Raw genomic sequence first — 24733 nt, 5'->3', positions numbered from 1 at the left:
TTTATGTACGGTAGTAAAACATTCCTATAATGATGGTAAGGTCTGGCTTATTATGCCACCGCACAGAATAAGATTTGGATTTGTCTGTCCGTCCTTCTGTTTGTCAGAGAAATGTTTTGTTACACATATCGCAAAAAGTATTTGATCTAGCGTCATAGAGCACTTTCCTGAAATGTTCTTCAATATTATAAGTTGCGCATCTGAGACAAAGGTGAAAAAATGAGCTAGTCTGATCGCAATGTATCCGTCGTCGTCGTCCGACATGAAAAAATCTAAACTGGGTCAGCTGGGATCAAAATGTAGGTCAGCAGGTAAAACATTGTCAGAACTTAATATCTTGCGTCTCCATCCCTTTGTTGATAATATACGCCCAAAGGGACATATTTTGTTATACCCCAGGTGTCCATCTGGCCATCTGTCTGTCTGTCCGTCTGTCCGTCCGTTAGCAATTTCGTGTCCGCTCTGTAACTCTTGAACCCCTCAAAGGATTTCAAACAAACTTGACACAAATGTTCAACATATCGAGACGACGTGCAGAACGCATGTTTTGGATGGTTAGCTTCAAGGTCAATGTCACAGTTAGGGGTCAAAGGTCATATGACTTTGTTTCGAGTCCGCTGTGTAACTCCTGAACTGCTTGAAGGATTTTAAAGAAACTTGGCCTAAATGTTCACCACATCGAGATGATGTGCAGAGCGCATGTTTCAGATGACTGGCTTCAAAGTCAAGGTCACACTTAGAGGTCAAAGGTCACATGACTTTGTTCCGTGTGTATATTGCTTTGCATTGCGGTGCTCATGTTTTTATGTGGCATATAGAGTGCTAAGATTTTTTTCTATGCTTAACGTTACTAACCTACCTATTGACCGCATATGACCAAGTTTCAGACATTACCGATATTTTATTAACATTATAACTATTCAGTCTCTAGCTTTTCTTTGTTTGGATTAGTGACCATTTTTTGACCCAATTTCAAAGTTAACCTACATTTGACCCGGTTTCCAAAGATTAAGTAGAAAATAATTCCTGTAGAGTGTTAACAGTGTTTTTTTTCTCTATGATATATAACCTCGTGACCCAATTTTTAATCCCAGATAATCCCGTTTCAAGCTAAATTTTATAAAGTTAAACATTCTAATCAGGTATCATTAAGATTGAATATTATATCATGACCTGTAGTGTGTTAACAATGTCTTTAACTTTACCTTGTGACATTAATTTTTAACCCTAGATAATCCAGCTTTTTTACTTGATTAGATTTTATAAAGAGACAAATATTCTGCCCGGACTATCAAAGATCCAAAAGAAAAAACAATAGTGGAAACAAGGCGATCGTTAACACCGATGGATCTCTTCTAAATTACTATAGCTTAAAGGGCTCTTCAGTCACGGAGGGTACGTAAGGAAAAATATGGTCAGCAAGAGTTGTGGTACCCCTCTCACCGGTCTCTTTGAATATGTGAGTATGAAGTTTTCAAAAAAAGGAGATTTTTAAAAAATGGGACCACCTAGATTTATGGTTCCTTGTCTCTACACTCCTTCTCACTGACTTCTATCAGTTTGTAAAGTATGAAATTTATGTTGCATAGCATTCGAGTTATGCCTCAGAGAAAGTTTTAAAAAAGGAGATTATTAAAAAATGGGACCAACTAGAGTTATGTTTCCTTGTCACTACACTTCCTCTCACTGAGGTCTATCATTGTATAAAGTTACCTTTTTAGTTTATCCTCCGGACAAGAAGTGTCATAAAGGGAGATAATTCAAAAGTGGGACCACATAGAGTTATAATTCCTTGTCATGAACTCTCTTTCATTGACCTTTATAAATACGGAAAATATGAAGTCAATACCTTTCAAGTTATGCCCCGGACAAGGTTTTCGAAAAAGGGAGATAATTCAAAAGTGTGACCATCTAGAGTTATGGTTCCTTGTCACTACACTCCTCACTGACTTCTATCAGTTTGTAAAGTATCAAGTAAATATCTTGCATAGTATACGAGTTATGTCCCAGACAAGGTTTGCAAAAAAAATGGGAGATAATTAAAAAATGGGACCACCTAGAGGTATGGTTCCTTGTCATTTCCTATCAATGAGCTCTACCATTGTATTAAGTAACAACTTGGTATCTTCAATACTTTTTGAGTTATCCTCTGGACAATAGGTGTGACGGACGGACGGACGGGCAATGTGGCAACCATATGCTCCCCCAATTCGGGGATATTTACAAAATATTTCTTTGATCTTACCCAGTTGCCTAGTGTTAAAGCCAAGATCCGATTTCAAACTTTGTCGAGAATTTGTTAACTCAAACCATTCTGCCTTAGTTTCATTGCGATTTGGCTAAAAATTTAACGTCTACGTACAGCAGCGGATGACGAGGGATGACGAAGGACGCCGGACACAGTGCAACTTGAGCGCTCAGATGAGCTAAAAAGTCGAATGTGCAACTCCTAATGTTAAATAAAATTCCTACACAATTTCATGACCGTTACGATCGTTCAGTCCTTTTTGCGATATGTGTAACAGAACTTTTCTCTGATGGAGAGAAAAAGAGAAAAACAGGCAAATCCAAATTTATAGTTCCCACACAATGAGGATATAATAACCCAAACCTTACTGCCGTTATAGGCTGTTTTTCCTACCGCGCATAATATAATCCAATTGTGTTGAGATGACCGCCTTGAAAAATCTATCGTACTAGGTGTTCACACTCCACTTCGTCTTCGTTGAAACAATGGATTTTTTAAAAATGTTTTTGTAAATCTATGTTGCAGCATTCAGTAATCGTACTTACAAATTTGTATCCTGACACTATTAACACACGTTTTAAATTAAGTTTTTTTTTATAATCGGAATTAACATACTCTCAACGTACAGAAGTTATACTACTGTATATTATTCAAAAAGGAGATCTATCAAATTTAGAAAACTGAAGACCTATATTCCGTCTTAATGTAGATAATAAAATTAAAGCCAGAATAATTGCTACAGAAAGTAAGTCACAAAATAATCAGTTTAGCTCCATAAGTTATACGAAAAACAGATTTATTTTGATTACCCTTAGGCAAATACAAAATATCATCAATTACACAGAATATTCACAAATTGATAGAGCAAGATTTTCGAAAGGCTTTCGATACTGTTGAACATTCTTATTTCAAATATTAAAGTATTCTGGATTTAAAAATGACTTCATTTTATTCGATGGATTAAAAAATATATTTTAATTCTCAAATGTATATATTAAATAATGGATGGATGTCAAAACCCTTAAAGCCAGAATTGGGCGTTAGACAAGGGTGTCCCATTTTCACTTTGCTTTTTATAATCGTCGCAGACAAAATGGCACTTAACATTAGAACGCTAATAACGTACGTGGCATAACAGGAAAGAAGGACGACAATGGTCATAATGAACTAATAAATTCAGTTATACCCTAGTCTCAAGAACGCTACTTGCTCCGACAACAAAAACAACACTAATTGGTAATAAAATCGAAGGTGGAATTGACATGATAGATCTTAAGTCACATATAGTATCTATTAAAACAAAATGGATCAAAACATGTACAGATAACTGTAATGCCAACTGGAAGGTAATCCCTTAATACAGTAAATTTTTAATCGTTCAAATGAATTTCTATAGTATAACAAGCGCGCCGCCTGCGTGCTGGACAATATGTAAGAAAAGGAGTTTCAGTTCCGAATTCAAGTACGAAAAGGGCAATAATTCAGACAAATTGCAGGTTAGAATTACACAGACCCCTAAAGCCTGAAACAAATGTCTGTTTCCTGTAACATGCTCAAAAAAAATTAAGACATGTAGGTCGGTATCTTTTTTATTAAGTGGGACGTTTTTGGAATTATTTTTGTGTCAAAACATGAATCCTAATAAAGGGGTTATGCCTTCTGAGCATCAGTAAGTTGATTTCAAACATCACTGACCATGTTTAAAGCATAAAAAGCGCAGTTTTGCAACATTTTGTTAAAAAGAGAAAAATAAAATTCCCCAAGGCGACAAAAACATTTAAGGTCTGGCGTAAAATTTAGGGTAGGTCGGGATACTGGAAACAAACAATTGTGTTAGGCCTAATGATGATAAGCAAGTGTGCAAACTTTCAAGGCTGAAGCTCTTATAGTTTTTGAGAAACAAAAGATTTAACCAAGAAATTGAAATTTTCTAAGTATATAAAGGGTCATATTTCAGACAAAATGAAGGTTAGAATTATGGTTCTCGATCTACATGGTTCCCTAATGACGATAAACAAAGTGTGCAAAGTTTCAAAGCTGTAACTCTAATACTTTTTTAAAAAAGGTGAACCTAAACAAAAAATTTAACCCGAAAGCTCAAATTTTCTAAGTACAAAAATGGCAATAATTTTCACAAAATGCATATCAGAGTTATGGTTCTTGGCCTACCTAGTCTTCTAATAATGATAAAAAAGTGTGCAAAGTTTCAAAGCTGTAGCTCTTATAGTTTTTGAGAAAAGGTAGACCTAAATAAAACTTTTAACTTACGCCGACGCCAACGATCAAATGATGACAATACCTCATAGATATTTTTCGAAAATCAGACGAGCAAAATTTAAAGCATAGACACAACATTTCTACCTGACTTCCACAAAAATTCTTGACATATGAATTTTGATAAAAAGTAGAACGAGTAAGAAACATCCCGAATTGCTTTTAGAAATAAGAAAAGAAGGTATTTGTGCAATAAGGTTTATTAAGAATGAAGGCACATCATTATTATTTAAGAAATGGATCAAATCAAACATAATATCTGTAAACGATATAGTAGATAAATCGGACTACTGTGTGAAGAATACATTTCATTAAAACAGTTGGATCGTTGAAATGAATTTTCTAAAAATTGTATCAAAAATTTGATTCACACACTCTAGAACGAGCATCCAGAATAAACAAATCTATAAACATTTGGTTTTATGAAATTTACGAAACCATACATACATAGGTACCAGAACGCCTATTTTGAAGAAGACGTTAATCGGCTACCATTTTATAGGTTTTTAATAGTTTAGATGACAATAGAATAAAACAATTAAAATATAAACTTTTCCATAGATTTTTCCTTGTAAAGAAATACGTTTTAGATAGAAAATGGACGAATTACCTCATTGCACTATATGTGATGTCGCTGAAAATAATGAACATGTTTCTTTAGATTGTTCTGTGGTTCAAGACATTTAGAATTGGATATTATGTGCACTTAAAGAGTGCGTTATCGAAAGAGATTTAAAGTCCTTACAAACCATTATCTTGGGATACAAACTTGCTTACCCAGGGTATTTTAATCTTGATAAAATTCTACCACTGTTGGGTTTTTGTATTTACAATGCATACTTTGTAAGTGAAAGTAGAACAAAGCAATTCAATATCTGCAAAGGACGGGATATGATAAGGGCCAAAATGGCCCCAACTAAATATGCATGTAAAACAACAACATTTCATTGGTAATTAACTATATTTTTCAAAATCCACCAAGATATAATGACCAGACGTCGGTAATGACCCAAAAATAATTGATTATTACATCTATCTAAGACTTACGCTGAAAAGATATTTGATCATTTAGAATGGGGGTATAGAAAACTCTTTTGCAATATATCTTAGTTTATATTGCTGAACCCTATAAATTGTATGTCGTCACAATACTCAGTGGTCCAACTTCTTGAAACGAATTTTTATTTTGTATTCTAAGACAGAATGGTCGTGCAAAAACAAGAGAGATAACTCTTTCATGTAAGGACGACCGAAAACTCTTTTAAGAAATAATTTTTTTTTTATTTTTATACATCTACATAGGCTTATTCTCTAACTATTATGTCTGTTTCGTTTTATTTCGTATCAAGAAAATTTCTAAAACTAAAATCCAAAACTTTCATTTCATATGCGTTACCATAGCAACATAGAAACAGTTTTGCATGTTTTGGATTTGTAGTGATTTAGCGAGTTATTTCACATACTTGGAATATTAACTTTTAAAAAAACATTTTTTGCTTCTAAATCTCCTTACAAATTTAGTGTTGTTGTTTTCTTCCTTTTTTGTTTCGTATACGGAATGTTCTTCTTGTGTGACGTTCGTATAAAACAAAACCTCCGTCGAATAAATCAGAAGGCAGGACTTTGTCTTACAAGTTTCCATTTTTTCATATTTTCGGTGATTTTTTATTTAAATATGTAATGAAGTATTTTCATCAAGCAAGTTGAAAAACGACAGTGTTCATTTTACCTGAATAAATAATATACGAATTGCATAATATTATTAAATCCTTACCACCTAATTATTTAAAATACGTACCCGCAGAAACGTCGCCGGAACCGAGTTAGATCGGAATGACAACTATGGAAGCATATGTAAGTAGTTTATTCAATTTAATTTCTTGGATTAAATCAAAAACGTTTCCTTTGACACGAAATACTGTTATATCGATATGAGAAGCACAAAATATACATTAGCGTATGTAAGATCATTATCATGAAGGATTGACATGAATGGCAGGTGCAGTTTCCCGCCAAAATGCCCTTATATATGTAACGTAAAATGCATCCGATTTCCTGCAAAAGATTTTGGATTATAGATCAAAGAAAACTATTTGATTTTACTCCATTATGTTATATTCCAATTACAATTGTTGCATTTATATTATATATTGCGTTTATATTAAAATCAGTTTACAAGACGACCTGGGATAACCCAAGTAGTAACATTTGTACATTTGATATTATTCTAATGGCATTGAACACTGAATTCGTTAGAGCAGTAGGTATAATTTGTTTTTTAACAAAATAACAAGGTCATGGCTGCACAGTGAGAAGCAGATGGCCCGGCTTTTCTCTGGATTACCGCTTTTCCTTTCCTCGAATAGAAAGACAGACATATTCGAGACGAAACGGCTGCAGCGATAAAGAACCGGCATAGTTGTTCAGTACGCACGTGTTAGTCAAAGAAACATCTGCGCACGTGCCCATCTATAAGCTAATAAGTGATCTCTATAGTAAGCTTCCCATCATGCCGAGTGATATGTGCGCAGAGGTATTTTTACACTAATACGTGTGCAGATGTTTGATACTATTACGTGCGCACGTAACACGTAACGTAATTCTTATTTCGTGCGCAAGTAATAGATACTACATGAGCACGAAGTAACTAATACGTGCGCACGTTTTAGTATGACAAAAACATCCATGTCCCCCTCTGTGATACCTTAACTACATGTCTAGACATTCCTCGTTTTTCTTTTTTAAATCATTACTGTAATTCTAGAAAAGAAAGAGAAAAAACACAACACCTGTATATGTGCCTTCATTTCAAAAGCGTATTCATTAACAGTACAGAGAGCCTAGCTAGTCCGGGCCCGCTTCGACTACGGGGGGTGGGGGCTGATACTGGGTTTGATCTCCGGCCCCGTCATACCAGAGAGGTGAGAAATATTACCAGTAGCTCCCTTGCTTAGATGCTTGTCATTAAAAGGGAAACTGGTTTCTCTGCTCCTACCCTGATGATGGATACATTAGGAATGAAATGTCGAAATTGATTTATATAAGTTATATAACGCTATATATATATAAATTGTAGAAGCTAAATAAGGACGCCGCAGATTTACGGATCGCAGGATCGCGAGTGCGATCCCCGGGCGAGGCTTTTCTTCTCCGTGATGATTTGATAGGGGGTATAGTGACTATAATCATTCGTCCTCCATCTCATAATTAAGTGGGGAAGTTGACAACTACATGCGGAGATCAGGTTTTTACTGGTACGAAATCCAGGAACTCTGGTTGAGTTAATTGTCAGTTACTGTTGAAAAAACAGCGTTAAAACGCAAAACAAAACAAATCACAATCAACCTATAATAAATTATTAAAAACAATAATAAGATGACGCGTCTTTCGGTGTTTTAGATATTCTTTAAACACAAATACAGCTTAGCTGTTGTGTTAAAAAAAACGGTTATATAGGGATTTTATCTTTTAATCATAAAATAAAATATTTCACACCGGAAATGACATGTCAGTGACATTAATTACTTAACATACATTTATTTATGAAACTTCGTATGGCGATGAAGCGGAATATTTTAAAATTGATGAGTTGTTGACTTACTATTTTTCATACGTCATAAAAAAGAAGTATAAAAACATCTTTATAACTTTATCACAGACATAGGCCTTCAGTAAAAGAATTATTGACTAATTATAGAAATAATGCGGTTAAATGGTTTAAACTATTTTAACTCGCGGCTAAAAATATATAATCTAAACATGGTTTGCAACTCACCATCAAAGAATAGTACTTTTTGTCGTTTTTGACAGAAAAAACGTCTTACAAAAGCGTTACAGGATTTGTTGGCAATCGATCTCGCATACCACTAACACTAGGCATAAAATTTCCCTTCAACCGTCGTGCGTACCGATTGCGTTACAGAGACTTCTGAACCATGGAAGTCATCATTTTTACATAAAAGAACTATCTACATGTGTCTACTAGTTGCGGTGTGCATGATTTATCTTTCTTGTCTCTATAACATTTATGTAAACAATAAAAATTTTCTTTTGAAACAACTTTAATTCAGGTTATTATTTCTTTTAAAATGCCGCTTAAACAAAATCGACTTGCATATAATCCCGAAATACAGTTCATGTAGATCCAAAACATGTAACTGATCATTAAAATGTCTAGATCTACTTTCACTTTCACTTTTGCATTAAACTTGGCTCTAAACATTTAATTTTCTTATAAAACAACTCTTGACTATCAGTTTCATGATTAGAACAAAACTCCCGCGTATCTGTTTGATGCTCGGTTGCTTAGAGATGAGCACGTTATCCTGTTTCCTTCAAAGCAAAGTGGGGCTAAAAATTGCGAAAAAAAGTGGAAATTCAATATGAGCCGGAGCGGGTGTCAAGCTGATTTTTTTTCTGAAAATGTATACTTTAGTAACCTTATTTTCTCAGCAAAACTTCAGCTTGACACCAGGTCCGGCTCACAATGAAAATCGAGCATGTAGTGTGTAAATTGCGTGTAAAAACGGTAAAAGTCACGGACCTCGACTATTTTGAAGGTCTGAGTCGTAGAAATAACTTGGTTTTGAAGCTTTTAAAAGTCATAGTTTTAACGATTATGGTCTTCTTTTTTGCTTTAGACAGTTAAAATTTCAATTATGGAGTTTTCATATTCTAATTATTTAGGGGGCCATTTCGCATATCTTATCATATCCCGTCCAAAGGAATATGACATATTTATTACCAAAATCTCATATACTTTAGAATGTATTAAAAGCACTTTGCATCTTATCTGAAACCTGTATTTGTACTTACATTGTATACATCACATATATGACAGTGTATGTACACTTTGTTGTCTACTTAAAAAATAAAGGTTAAAATAAAGTTTTCCTATGTTTCGACCTAATGACCCAGAATTTTCCCAAATTACCCATTTGCAAATTTGTCCTAAATTTTAAACAGATATACATTCCTTTCAAGTCATATGAAGATCAGGTAGAAATTGTGGCCTTTTTGAGCGTGAAAATTATCTTTATAAGAGTTTTTGACTCAGATAATTAAGATTCAAACTTGAGCTAGATTTCACAAACATTCTTATAAAGATTAATAAAGATCAAGTAAAACATGTTGTCTCTTTGGTGTAAACAATTGCCTTCTTTTATTTTGACGCAGTGTCCTAGTTTTTGACCAATTAACCTGATATATTATATGTCTTACATGTCAAAGAAACAAACATTCTGACAAAGAAATGTTATGATCAACTAGAAGATATCTTAGTAAGAGTGTTAACAAAAATTTGCTTTGATCTGACCCAGTGCCCTTGTTTAAAACCTTGGAATTTTAAAAAGATCATGTAGTAATTGAGCCCTCTAGAGTGTTAACAGTTAATTTCTATGACTTCACATACTGACCTAGATAAAGACCTGATTTCACCTAGAATTTATGGGGAAAAGCATTTTGACATAAAGTTAAGATGAGCAAGCAGAAAATGTGGCCTAAAGAGAAAGTTTTTCTATAATTTGACCTAGTGACCAGTTTCTGTTCTTTATAGAGACAAACATTCTGACAGTGTTAAGAAGACTAAACAGACAAATACTCCGCAATATACCCCCACAGTTCTGAATCAGAGAAGGAAGTGAAATATTTTTATGGGTGTGTGAGGGGAGAGGGTGTAATATGGCAGTGGAAGGGGGTTTAGGGATTGAGTATGGCAACGGTGATAGGGACGGGGGTGTAAGGGTAAATAATATTGATTATTGTACTCTTCATCACTGACCTTTATTTAAAGTTTAAAGTCAACAGCTTAAATACGTTTGAAGTTTTGATCAAGTTACAAAACACAAATTAATTTGTGATCTCGCCCTTTGACCAAGTTCATGTGCTTGAATACAAAGGCAAAAATATATGAGCCGTGCCATGAGAAAACCAACATTGTGGCTTTGCGACCAGCATGGATCCAGACCAGCCTGCGCATCCGCGCAGTCTGGTCAGGATCCATACTGTTCGCTTTCAAAGCCTATTGCAATCAGAGAAACTGTTAGCAAACAGCATGGATCCTAACCAGACTGCGCTGTTGGTTTTCCCATGGCGCGGCTCATATAGAAGTGTGAAAGTGATTTTTTGCGAGGAGTAAGGATATCCGGTAGTTGGGGGAGTAATGTGGATTGTTTCACTTCTAAAACCACCCAGCTGTAGTCCAAATCTTGAATAGGTTTGAATTTGTTCTATAAATATAAATACAATGGACAGATTTGAACTCGGTTTGTTATCTTGACCTGTGACCTACAGACCAAGTCCATGCGCTTTGTTAATCATCGTATTGCCATATACATATAACCGAAGATTTAGTCAAAACACTGAACGGTTATTCAGTTCTGCTTCTGTTACAAAATATGAAGGGCATTTTGAACACTTTGTGCTAAGGTGACCTAAAATTATTTATACAAATAGGTACCATGTAAAACTTATGTATAAATAGTTCATACCGGTGAGGGTTTAACAATCAATCCCAGCTTCTCCATGTAATCCAACAAAGTAGTCGTGTGTTTTGCAAAGTCATCTGTCCACATTTCATCTGTAGATACAATTAAATAATATTTAATATTACAACAGTGCTGTTATAATTATAAATTTGACAAGAGTGGTCGGTAAGACAGCCAATGCTCGACTATTTGAATTGTCCTAGAAGCACGAATATTACCCTAAATGTTAAAATATCAATAGAGTTTCAAACCAATATCTGCATTAGTTTTGGAGATAGCAAGTTGCATGCAAATCATGGTTTTTTATGTCCAAAAGGGGGCATAATTTGGCCAAAATGCACATAAGAGTTATGGAACTTGATGCTATCACCAAGTTTTATAACTTCGAAGACACATGTGAAATTTCAATTAAATATCTAGGGGTCTAGGTATAGCGCATGGCACATTGTCTCTTTTTGGGAAACTTTTGTGTCAAGTAGTATTAAAATCCCTTAATGGATGAGCGAGTTAAGCAGCGGACGGTTAAACAACCCTACTGACGTTTGACATCTTGGTGTGACCTTGACCTTTGAGATAGGGGTCTGGGTGTTGTGCATGACACGTTTTCTTATTATGAGGTGCATTTGTGCCAAGTATTATAACAAGAGCTGTCACAGGAGACAGCGCGCTCGTATATTTCGATGCTGGATAGTGAAACTGGGCACATCTGAGGAAGCTGGAGCTGTCACTGCAGTGTTTAATGACTCCAATGGTGGATGAAGATATTGCACAATAGCTTGAGTCTGTCAAAAATATTAAGTGATATGAGAGATAAAGATAAAGTGTATCGAAACACTAAATAAGTATAATTCTTAGCAAAAAGGGGGCATAATTCAGAAAATATTGATGCAAGAGTTATGCACCTTGTGATGTGGGTGATGATGTGGAACAACTACTTCAAGTTGGAATCAAATCCTCTTAGTAATAACTAAGATATAGTGAAAATGCATCAAAAGTAACCTTAAATTCTAAGTAAAAGGATGCATAATTCATGAAAAATTGGTACCAGAGTTACGCACCTTGTGTCATATGATATGGATGATAACGTGGAAAAACTATTTCTAGTTTGAAACAAATCCATTTTGTAATACTTGAGATAGAGTGAAAGTGTATCAAACCTTTAATCTGAAATTCTAAATGAAAAGGGGAGATAATTCATGAAATATTGGTGCAAGAGTTATGGCTTATGTGTCATATGATGTGAGTGATGATGTTGAACAATTATTTTAAGTTTGAATCAAATCCATTCGGTAATAAATGAGAATGAGTGAAAGTGCATCAAAACTTTAACCTAAGCTTCTAAGTAAAAGTGGGGGATAATTCATTAAATATTATCAATACATATAAATAAGTATAAAGGGGACATTATTCGTGAAAACTTTCTGCAAGAGTAGTGCACCATGTGTCATATCATGTGACTAATAATATGAAATAACTATTTTAAATTTGAATCAAATTTGTTTAGAGATAACTGAGATAGACCGAAAGTGTATCATAACTTTAACTTGAAATTCTAAGTAATATGAGGGCATAATTCATACCATATTGGTGCATGAACTGTGGTCCTTGTGTCATATGTTGCCGGTGACGATGTGAACAACTACTTTAAGTTTAAACCAAATCCATTCATTAATAACAGAGATATGGTGAAAATGCATCATTTGGTATTAAACTGAAATTTTAACCAAAAAGAGGTCATAATTCATGAAATATTGGTGCAAGGGTTATAACCCTTGTGTCATATGATGCGAGTGATGATGTGAAACAATTATTTTAAGTCTGAATCAAATCATTTTGGTAATGATACAGTTAGAGGGAAAGTGCATCAAAGCTTTTAACCTGAAATTCTAAGTAAAAATGGGGATATTTCATAAAATATTCGCCCGAGAGATATGACCCTTACGTCAAATGATGTGGGTGATGACGGGAAATAATTATTTTAAGTTAGAAACAAATCCATTATGTAATTTTAGAGATAAAGAGAAAGTGCATCAAATCTTTTACCATGCCAATGCCGACGCCGGGTCGAGTAGGACAGCTCTCTATGCTTCGTACAGTCGAGCTAACGAGTATTATTATTAACAGTGACTTTGAGCATGATCAAATGGCATTAAAATGACTTTTTATCACGATAAAATTAAGTATGCAATTAAATCAGTTAAACTGACCTTGAACCAGACTCCACTGACCCTATATGCAATCCAAGCCTTGGTTTACCTATAAGCTACTTATATCCTGAAGTTAATTACAATGCATTATTCGAAACTAAAGTTTTTCTTCTATTTTCAGTTACAGTTACCTTGATCTTATCTCCACTGGCCCGTAAATTCAATTCCAACCTTGGTCTTACTATAAGCTACCAATAGATTAAGTTTCATTTCAGTACCTCAACCCAAACTGAAGTTATTGCGCAGAAACAAACTCTTAACGCCGCACATCCATCCATCTATCCATCCATCCATCCGCCCAACGACATCGTTATCTTAATAACCATGTTTCAACATGGACGCCCACAGGGTTGTATCAAAGCAGGACACATTTTTCTTTAACTTTTTGTTTGAGTAGGTTGGGTATTAATTGAGGGGTTGTAATTTAGATTGTCAAGAGGCAGCAGACCTAATTGAAAAATTCAATCTTGAATGGTTCATAAGTTATGCTCAAGACACGAAATATGACGCACATATTTGACATTCAAGTTCAATTAGTGACCTTGTCCTTCCCTTCTTTGACCTAAATACCCAGTTCATATTCTCTACACATCGTCTCATCGCCACCTACCTACGTCAATACCTTGAATTGTCATTTAATTTTGCTCCGGACACAAAATATGATGGTCAGTTTTTACCTTTGAGCTCAAAGACCTCCAATATTTTCCTATTCAGATTTCCAGTTAAGTAAATACTGAACTAGGGCTAGACTTCTGATTCTGAAATAGCATGATGAAAATAGTTGAAGACCATTTCTTGATATATTCGACTAAATTTTACAAGTTTGTGAACAAAAATATGACTTTGTAGACATTTTTCATTCTCATTTCTATTTAAATATGAACATTAGTTATTTCTCCGTCTCCCCAGTGACGCAATAAAATATTTCACATGCCTTTGTAAATAATTATCATATACGTATGCTGCAAAAATGGTACTTGGTCATAGCGGGTAAGTATAAAAAAAAATGAAAAAGTTACATATAGGGTGTCAGAAAATGAATTTTACATAAAATATTTTGACACTTATTGCATGTGTGTCTTAAACCTTACATATCTATAGCTTTATTCGTTTCTGTAAATATTTCAAGCGTAAAAAACACTATTATAAATAAATAGAAAGTCAACATGATGCAGACTGATCCTGTTTAGTTTATCTTATGAATTTTTCAATCAGGTCTGCTGCCTCTTGACAATCTAAGTCCGTCGATTAAGTATCATCAGTATTTAGACAACTGCATCTGTCGCAAGTCATGAACCAAGCAAGTGGCTTAGACATGTACAACTAAAAATGTCTTCAGCCTAAATCTGACAAAGTGATATAGACGAACTTCTATGGGAATAGTGTAACTGTAGTGCAAATGCCTTTTTACCCTTTGTAGGACATAATAATTCATTTTAAGAAAAATCTTTGCTTTAATTCGAAACAAAAACCACTGAATCCAGCATCCTAAACTCTTACAGTCCAGACACCTGAACTGACCCTGGTGCCTCCAGAACTAACACTGACGCCCCAAGGACTAACACTGACGCCCCAAGAGCTAACACTGACACCCCCAGAAGTAACACCAATTCACCCACACGTCTTAAACTTATTCCGAAGTCGACCGAAATACTAGTAACTACTAACACTGACGCCCCAAGAACTAACACTGACGCCCCAAGAACTAACACTGACACCCCAAGAACTAACACTGACGCCCCAAGAACTAACACTGACCCCCCAAGAACTAACACTGACGCCCCAAGAACATCTGCATAAATGTTAATACTAGCTAGTGAAGTTCTGTTCCGCTGATATATTGGACCAGTCGGTATATTATTACTACATGTATTATTATGTTGTTTTATATTTTGTATTGGAGTAGCAGAAATCACATTTAAATGTTTGCTAGGCATTAAAAAATTATAGGCTAAATGTGCATAACTCTGTGGCGTAGCCGCTATTATTTAAGCACAGCAGGACTGGGCCTACAGATAATTCAGGAAAATGAAAAACTAAACACACTAAAAATGCAATATTAAGGGACTTTGAAAAGAGCAAATGCTGCATCTAGAACGTGCTCAAATGTGTCATAAAATGATAAAATACAGGTACCCCTGGACCCACAGAGGCCTAGGCAGTCCCCTTCACCTCTCCGCTACAACTGAAAAAGGTCAGCTACGCCAAAGCATATCAAAAATTTTGAGACCAGTTACACCACTGCATGTATTCAATATATAACCCCCCGCCCGCTTAGCTCAGTAGGTAAGAGCGTTGGTCTACGGATCGCGGGGTCGTGAGTTCGATCCTCGGGCGGGGCGTATGTTCTCCGTGACTATTTGATAAACGACACTGTGTCTGAAATCATTAGTCCTCCACCTCTGATTCATGTGGGAAAGTTGGCAGTTACTTGCGGAGAACAGGTTTGTACTGGTACAGATTCCAGGAACACTGGTTAGATAAACTGCCCGCCGTTACATGACTGAAATACTGTTGAAAAACGGCGTTAAACCCAAAACAAACAAATATATAACCCTCTCTGTAATGCCCGGTCATCTACATATATGCCGAGATTAAAGTAAATATATTTAATTATTATAAAGTTATTCTTCGGACACACATTATACACATTAAAGCGCCATCCATGTCCCGAGGGCACTCTCGGGTAGGGAAAGCAACTGTCTTACACAGGCAGGCATGTTAGATCATTTTTCTTGCCTATCATGTTCAAAATAGATCGTGGAGACAAATAGGTTTGGGTATTTCCTGACATTATTTATAAAGTTTATGACGTCACAATGGTACCAGTACTATGTGACGTCACCTTAGTGCGCGCTATTTTAGACAAGGCTTTTCCCTAGGAAAAGACAGGAATATCTATCCCCGGCGCGTGCTCGGATAAATGTATACTTTCCCCACTAGGTAGGTAAGAAAACTTCTTTATTATTTCCAGTTCCAAATATAGTTCTACCAATAAATACGGTGAGTCGATTGAAGTAAAGTTGAATGTGATTTATGCTTGAGTAAATAACTGACATTGATTATAAATTATTTTAATTATTCTTTAAAAAGACAATTTATACCTATCAATTCTTTACGTAAATAAGCCTCAGAATTGAATTCCTTCCACAGGCGAAGTATTTTGTTTCCTTTCTTTGATATAAATTGTTCGTCTGATATCAAAAGTTTAAATGCATCGATCAGCCACTGAGGATCTAGCAGAATATGATCTCTCAAGGTTTCTTCACTGTAAAATACGAATGACAGATATTAAATAAAATTGTCGATCAGTTTCAGTGTAGAACAGTATAACATCTCGTCAAAAATACATTTACTGTAAATCCTGAACTAATGATCACATATAAACAGACAAATGTTATAAACGCCACCAATTTCGTTTCAGTTTGAATAGGTGCTTTGTGTTTTGACCTGTTTTAGAAGACCACATGCAAATAAAGACACACGCGCACACGCGCGCGCACACACACACACACACACACCTATGAAAGCTGAAAATCCAACTGGGGCTACTGTCAACTCTTAGATAATTTGGTGAATAAGAATGCAATTTCGAAATCGATGAGGATTTCTTATAATGCAAAATATAAGTATTAACCTATTGCAAATGTTCATTTAGGAAACAATTTAGAGCATTCAGTATAACAATTACAGTCCCTGGCTGGCGGATGTTGCTTTTTGCGCGTTACCACCGGCACAAATATTTGCCTTGAATGGATGATTTTTCACATTCAACAACTGCTGAAGACAACGAATATCGTGATGATCTTTTAAAAAACACCGCAAAAAGCTATCAATAAATGCCTGCAACGAAACACGAGAAAAAAACATCAACGTGTCGCGGTGCATTGCGATGGAACGGGATGAACCATAGACAATCACCGCGAAATTCAGGTATATTTTGCGGGTTAAATACGTAAATACTGTTTACTACTGTTACATGTATATTTGCCTCGATTACTGTCTCAAATTATATGATTTATGAACAAGTTCATAAATTTAATGTTATCATTTTATTTGTTTAACTATTCATTTATAGTATTTATCAAATTAAAATTTATTCCTATTTAACCAATGCTTCAGATTAATTCTTAATTGCACATGTACTGTTTTTCGTTCGCATGTGTTTCGATTTTACAGGTAAATTTCAATTAATGCCTGTATAGGATAAATGTCATATTAATTCGCACAAAGAAACAGAAATTCAAGGTAGAGCATTTCACATGAATTTGTCACATGTCGTTTTGGAGAACCGAAGTAGGAGAATCGAAAACTGACCCGTTTCACACTTGTTAAAAGTGCCACTTTTCATAATGTTGATTGCCATTAATATTTTATGTATACATGTAGTCAAATATGATACATGTACACTTACTTGACACTTGACACTTTTCTATTTCTGTAATGACACAAATGCACAATGTGCTATATTTTATGTCTACTGGTATATAAAATATTGTAGATTTCGCAATAATATTTTTTTATGTTCATGATCTGATAGTATCTGAAAAGATTAAATTCTATACAGATATACATGTACAAGTAATGATGTGTTGACTGAAGCTATGAAATATCAGTAAGGATTGCGTTAAAATATACAATTTTGTCTTGTACCCGGAAAATTATAAGATATAGGATAACGAAGTGAAATATTTAATAGATCTTTTTCCCATTCCATGGTTACATGCAGAGTTATCTGCACATTGTGATCAAACACGAGGCGCAGACTGCTGGGCCGAGACGTTGATATATCGAAATTATCGTGCTTTCTTATAAAATATCTGACAAAATTGAATTTTATTCTTGATTTGATTTTTAAATGACTTCTTCACACATTTCCTGTCGGTTGGTTTCATAATGAAAACTTTATTGCTATACATATTCATAATTATCCTAATAACTTTGCACGTGAAAGTAAAAGCCTACAACTTGCACTGAATTGTCATACAAACAATGCGCTTTGTAATGTATTTTGGTATTATATACATACGATGTAATTTATTCTCTTTTTGTGCTCGAATATAATAAAGATTTTGACAGCATGTGGGACAATCCTTGATTGACATCAGGTTGGCGATTTCATTCAAAGCGGGAAAATGATTTCATTTGTAAGTAATTATACATAACTAAAAGTAAAAGTCAATAAAGCGAGTGAGCGAGGCAACACTCACCCAGTGTATAGAACAGCCGAAAAGTTAAGATGTATCTATACATAGAAAAGTATAACATACTTATAAATTATCAAATTATAAACTTTAAGATTTCGAATATAAAAAAAACAAGGCAAACCTAACATATTTGGATTGGCAACATTGTTGTTTATTAAACACATACCGCTTTTCAAATAGATACAAGATCACAAAAAAAAGAAAACTGGTCAAGTTATTTTGATTTGTTATATTTTAGAAAATACTCTTGCCGGGTGTCTTTTTAAAATAGCTATATGGCACTAGAAATAGTCAGATAACTGCTTGCATTTAGTTGTCAAAATACAAGAATTTTTTGCGATTATGCGAAATAAAACTTTTTTCTGTTACATTTTCGCACAACTGATACAAAAAAATATCAAAATATAGACTAAAAACCAAGGTTAAACAATAAATGTGTATTTTATTTGCAAATGTATGAGAATGAATAATTACGTCAGCTGAAGTGAGGTGATCAGTTGAGAATAAACCCAGTGTCATAGTTCTTCCTTGCTGAATTAAATGCTGGTTATAACCCCGATGTCTAGCATTTTATTGAAAGTGATATTTCAACTTGGTTTTACTTTTAATACAGATTCCAATCACTGAGTTAAAATTAAAAGCTCGAAACCCGGTTCCAAATATAGTACACTGACGAGATATGAAAACGCAACAACATGGTCGTTGGGAGTTTTTTTTGAAAAACTAATTAAACAACACTCCTAAACTGGGAATTTACTTAATCAGCAACTAATCAACAATGCATTTGAAAAATAGAACGATGATAACATTCTCCATTATTATGTAATCGCGCAATATTCCACATCAGTAAGCTTAAACGTTTATACCGGGTATGTCCCCCATTATTCCTGGTCACTTCCTGATGTCGGGAATGCATTGAGCGACACAGATTCCTGTAGACTCGACACGTGGAATGCGCCCTCACTCATAAATCAGTACATTCGTTAACTCTTGTACGTTTGTTGGAGGGGTAGGACGTTGACGTATTCGACGTTTTAACTCATCACACAGATGCTCTATAGGGTAACAGTCAGATGATAGAGCCGGCCACGGCAACACAAGAATTTTGTTATTGTTCAGTTCATTGTCACTCTGGCTCTGTGGGGAGGAGCGTTAGCTTGCATGAACGAAAGCTGGTTACGTTGCTGGATTATCTGGAATATCGGCAGGACAACGGGCGTGACAGTCTGATTTATATAACTCTGCGCGTTCAAATAACCATTGTATATCATTAGCTCTGACTTACAGTTACTGTTGATAGCGCCAGAACCATAACACTGCCACCGCCGTAACGCTCATGCTCCACAACACAATTATCTGCAAAACGTTCATTACGGCAACGGTACACACGTATCCTTCCGTCTGCGTTGAACAAATTGAATCTACACTCATCAGAAAACAAAACTCTATTCCAATTCACGTTGTTAATGTTGGCACGTGCCCACTGGAGTCATTGACGTCGATAACGTACAGTGAGTATGGGAACATTCGCTGGCCGCCGGCACCGTATCCCGTAATTACGTAATTGTTTAGTCATTGTGTTTCGATGGATTGGTCGACCCCTTGTCCGAACGACTATGTTCGCAGTTGATGTCGCTGTAAGTTTACGGTTAGTAGATGATGTTGACGAATGTAAACATCCTGACGTGGCGTCGTTCCTGGCGTTGCCCCTGGTCGCGGATGGTCCAACACGGAGCCAGTACGATTGTATCGCTGAAGCAACCGCGAAATTGTCGATCTGTTGACGTTAAAACGTCTAGCGACCACTGTTTGCGTAATTCCAGTTTCTAAAAGTCCTAAAATCCAATTTCAATCTGCGTTATTTAACCGCGGCATCACTTTACTTTATAATTATCCAAAATTGTATTAATTTTATAAATTGTAGGTGTGTTATGCCGGTTTTCAAATGAAATTTAAAACAAAATGACCACATGGTAAATTTGCACGGAGCGCACGAGGAAAAGTTGCGGTACAAACTATGGTAATTTTACGGGCTATTGTGCTGATTACTTTTGAACACTATGGGTAGAGAGTATCGAGATGTGTTGTGTTGAAAAGTTTAAGGTGATACTTCTTGTAATAAAAAAGATATTCAGGCAAATGTTTGTTGCGTTTTCATATCTCGTCAGTGTACTTTACTGTGAAATTTGCATATACAAAAGAAATGAAACAGAGCTTAAGCATGATAAGTATTAATAGACATGTGTGACGGAGGTCGGAAATCGGAGAGCGGACATCGGAAATCGGAGTAAATATAGGTGTTCTCTCAAAGATATTAACATTATAAATAAAGCTGTTGTATGAACATTTCAATAGCCATTTTTAAGTTTACATATTCGACATATCGGACCCTTCAATCTGTCTGGTGCTACTGCTGAGGTGTGTGTTTGTGTGTGTGTGTGTGGGGGGGGGGGGGGTGATGGTGGTTATGGCGTGTCTGTGTGTTTCGGGATTGTTCGGACACACAGGAGAATTATACTCCGGTAAGGATCCCTGTGGGCAACTGTTCTTTAGGGATCTCATAACGAGTTCAGGATATCATATGTATGTCAACGAGTGGCTAAATATGGTGTCATTACTGGATTTCGATTACGATAAGTCTTATCACCCTTCACGGAAAACACGGTCGACATATTTCATGACTTGTCCCATCAGTTGCACATACATACATTTAAATTTTGAAAGTTACCGTAAGTTTACCATTCATGATGAGAATGCCACTACAAATAATGTGTTGGTGTTGGTGTTAGCTTCTGTCTTTGTATTTGTTCTTTAACAGTACAACTACTGACATTTAATCACACAGAAAGAACGTTGTAAGAAGGATATGATGTGAGCCGAAACACGAATAGAAAAAGAAAGTGTAAATGTACAGGTTTGGCTTTCTGCATTATGCAGAATATTCACTATTTCAAAATAGTTTTTTTTAGATTCACAAATTACTTAAAATAACTGAAAACAATGCTTTGGAAATATACCACTAAACATGTTTCGGCTATTATATTCCGAGTTTTCAGTCTCCAATAGCAGACGAAAAAAACACAATAGAATCGCATTTATATAACTTACATCGGGACACGTACGCGGACGCCGACGCATGACAGCAAGACATATTTTTAAAATCCTCTAGATAAACGTGATATGACATATTCAGTATGAATGATTTTAGAATGAATTGGTGATATCCCCCTCTAAACTTCCGATGTCAAATGTTCGAATAGATTATAGACAAATTAAAATTATTCTTTCAGAAACGCTGCTATCAAAGTGTCTTTTATTTAGCCTAACGACTGCGTCCGTATGATCAGGAAGATATTTTGATGCATTTAAAACCACACTTAGCATCTTCCAATCGACTTCTTGACATTAAGAGCCTTTCTTTACATCGGTCTTTTCAGGGATGTAGCCGTTCTGCAGATCGGCTTTACGAGAAATGTAGCCGTTCTGCAGATCGGCCTTGTGAGGGATGTAGTTGTTCTGCAGATCGGCCTTGTGAGGGATGTAGTTGTTCTGCAGATCGGCCTTGTGAGGGATGTAGTTGTTTGAGATCGGCCTTGTGAGGGATGTAGTTGTTCTGCAGATCGGCCTTGTGGGGGATGTAGTTGTTCTGCAGATCGGCCTTGTGAGGGATGTAGTTGTTCTGCAGATCGGCCTTGTAAGAGATGTAGTCGTTCTGCAGATCGGCCTTGTGAAGTTGTGAGAGATGTAATTGTTCTGCAGATCGGCCTTGTAACTTGTATAGCCGTTCTGCAGATCAACCTTGTGAGGAATGTTGTCCTGCAGATCGGTCTCGTGACGGATATAGCCACCCTGTAGATCGACTTCACGCTGCAGCCACAAATTCGAATTTGCCATTTGTGAGTGCAAACTGCAATGATATGCAACCCAAAATGATGATGAACTTGCACAACCAGAGCAGACTAACAACGAGCAGAAGCGAATACAGAATTAAAAAGTCACTCTCTAAACTCATTAGGGGAAATCATACTATATATCACTTTATTGTATAAATGAAATTAACCTGAGAGCAAATCCCTTTTATACTTTATAGTGGTATGTCAATATTATTTTGAGACAACCCCTATATTTACGCCGTACTCCGATGTCCGCTTTCCGTCCTCCGACCTCCGTCACACATGTCTAACAAGAGGGTCATTATGACCCTGGATCGCTCACCTGAGTCATATGCGCTACATGTTTCAAATGTCAAACTGATGCTAAAATATTAAAAAAGTAGGTCAGTAGGTCACACTCATGGTCTTAAGATCGGTGTACAAAACTGTTGTCCAAATTTTAAGGCTGCATCTTAAAAACAAGAAAGTAGGTCAGTAGGTTAAGTTCATAGTCAGGTGACCCCTAATCGCTTCGGGTCATTAAGTAATTATAATTAAACAGTCAAGGAAATATGATCTGATACTTTTTAAAGTATTTTTCCTATATAACTCATATAAAAGTAACCCCTAGGGTGGGGTTTCTTTTCACCCTAGGGGCATAGTTTGAACAATCTTGTTAGACATCCACTGGGCAATACTACATTACAACTACCAAAGGCCAAGGCCTTGAACTTTCAGACAAGATGATTTTTTTCTTATATGTCTGTATAAAATTTGGACCCCTACAGCAGGGCCTCTTTTCATCTTAGGGGCATAATTTGAATTATTTTGGTAGAGGAACACTAGGCAATGCAACATACCAAATATCAAAGGTCTATGCCTTGCAGTTTCAGACATGAAGATTTTTAAAGGATTTTTTTCTATATAATTCTATGTAAAACTTGAGACCCTATGGATGTGGTCTCTTTTCAACAGGCAATGCAACATACTAAATATCAAAAGCTTAGGTCTTGTGGTTTCAGACAAGACGATTTTTAAAGTTTTTTCCCGTATAAGTCTACGTAAAACTTGGGACCCCCCGGGGCGGGGCCTCTTTTCACCATAGGGACACAATTTGAACAATCTTTGAGGACCACAGGGCAATGCTACATACCCAATATCAAAGGCCTAGGTCTTGTGGTTTCAGACATAAAGATTTTTAAAGATTTATCCTATATATGTCTATGTAAATAAAATCTGGAAAGTAGATCCCTCGGAAACCCCGAGAACATGGCAAACAGTAGAAATTGCAGACTCGGTTTGATTGATTCTGCTCATTTGCGATCCCCGGGACGGGGCCTCTTTTCAAACCAGGGGCAAAATTTGAACAATTTTCATAGAGGATCATTAGATAGTGTCACATGCCAAATATCATGGCTCTTTGCCTTGCGGTTTTAGACAAAAAGATTTTTAACGTTTTTCCTTTCGGTTGTCATGGCAACCAGAGTTCTGCATGGATTTTAACTTTTTGGGCAGTTTTGAAAGGGGCCACCCAAAGATCACTCCTGTGAAGTTTGGTGAAACAATGCCCAGTGATTTTCAAGAAGAAGATTTTTAGATTTTTAGAAAATGTTGACGCACGATGGACGACGCATGACGGACATCGAGCGGTCACAAAAGCTCACCTCGAGCCTTTGGCTCAAGTGAGCTAAATGTAAAAACACATGGAAAAGCGTTGTACAAAGTATCTAACAACTATTAATAATAGACAAAATGTTATAGCAACTTTAAAGGCCGTGACGGACAGAAAACATTTTAGCATTTGACATATTGAAACGTACACTGGGTCTGCAAGCCCGCGCACACATCAATATCCAAACGTGGGTTCTTCTCAAACACACGTGGGAAAAATAGGGAGATGATTGGGAGTAAACTGTACGGACACCTGAAATAAAGTTAAAACACAATAATTTATTTATATGTCATTTCACAAACAATATAGTTGAAATGGTTTATCAGTGTTATGGCCCTGGCTCCTCGTCTACCTCTGGTCAGGAATGCTCGCCTACGTCGGTCAAAACTTCCTCATCTAGATGTAGTTCAGAAAATTTTAAGGAGTATAGAAAGGCTTGACAAAAACAGTGCCACGTCTTGCCTTGATAATATTATAGGGCTGACAAAAACGGTGTCAGGTCTTGCCTATAGGTCTTGTCAGGAAATCTGGTTGATGATTCTGGCTCTCGGATGGATGATTATAGTTAAACTGTATAGTTGAAGGGAATCTGTGTTAAGTCTAAATAATGGTAGTCTGGTATTAGTAGTATAGTAAATAGTAATCAGTTTATTCAGGGTACCTGGTGTATGGGGAAATATGAAATAGTACTTTATTCTTGGCTTGTGAATGTTATATGTTATATCTGGACAGGAGAAATGTAGTTTATTAAGGGAATTTATAGTTTCA

General features: G+C 35.9%; 1 protein-coding gene across 2 annotated transcripts in view; it reads right to left on the bottom strand.

The window, feature by feature from the left end:
• LOC128548550 (uncharacterized) overlaps positions 1–24733 on the bottom strand; it is a 351915-nt gene that overhangs the window by 205485 nt on the left and 121697 nt on the right. For both annotated transcript variants that reach the window (XM_053523737.1, XM_053523738.1), the window contains exons 7-8: positions 16319–16482; positions 11011–11099 (exon numbers count right to left, since the gene is read on the bottom strand). In XM_053523737.1, the coding sequence (XP_053379712.1) occupies positions 11011–11099; positions 16319–16482 (253 nt within the window). The remainder of the gene's footprint in view (positions 1–11010; positions 11100–16318; positions 16483–24733) is intronic.

Source organism: Mercenaria mercenaria, chromosome 14, assembly GCF_021730395.1.
Source record: "Mercenaria mercenaria strain notata chromosome 14, MADL_Memer_1, whole genome shotgun sequence".
In the NCBI taxonomy this organism is placed as follows: domain Eukaryota; kingdom Metazoa; phylum Mollusca; class Bivalvia; order Venerida; family Veneridae; genus Mercenaria; species Mercenaria mercenaria.
The sequence above is the reverse complement of the archived record's forward strand: the minus strand, read 5'-3'. Positions and strand labels throughout refer to the sequence as shown.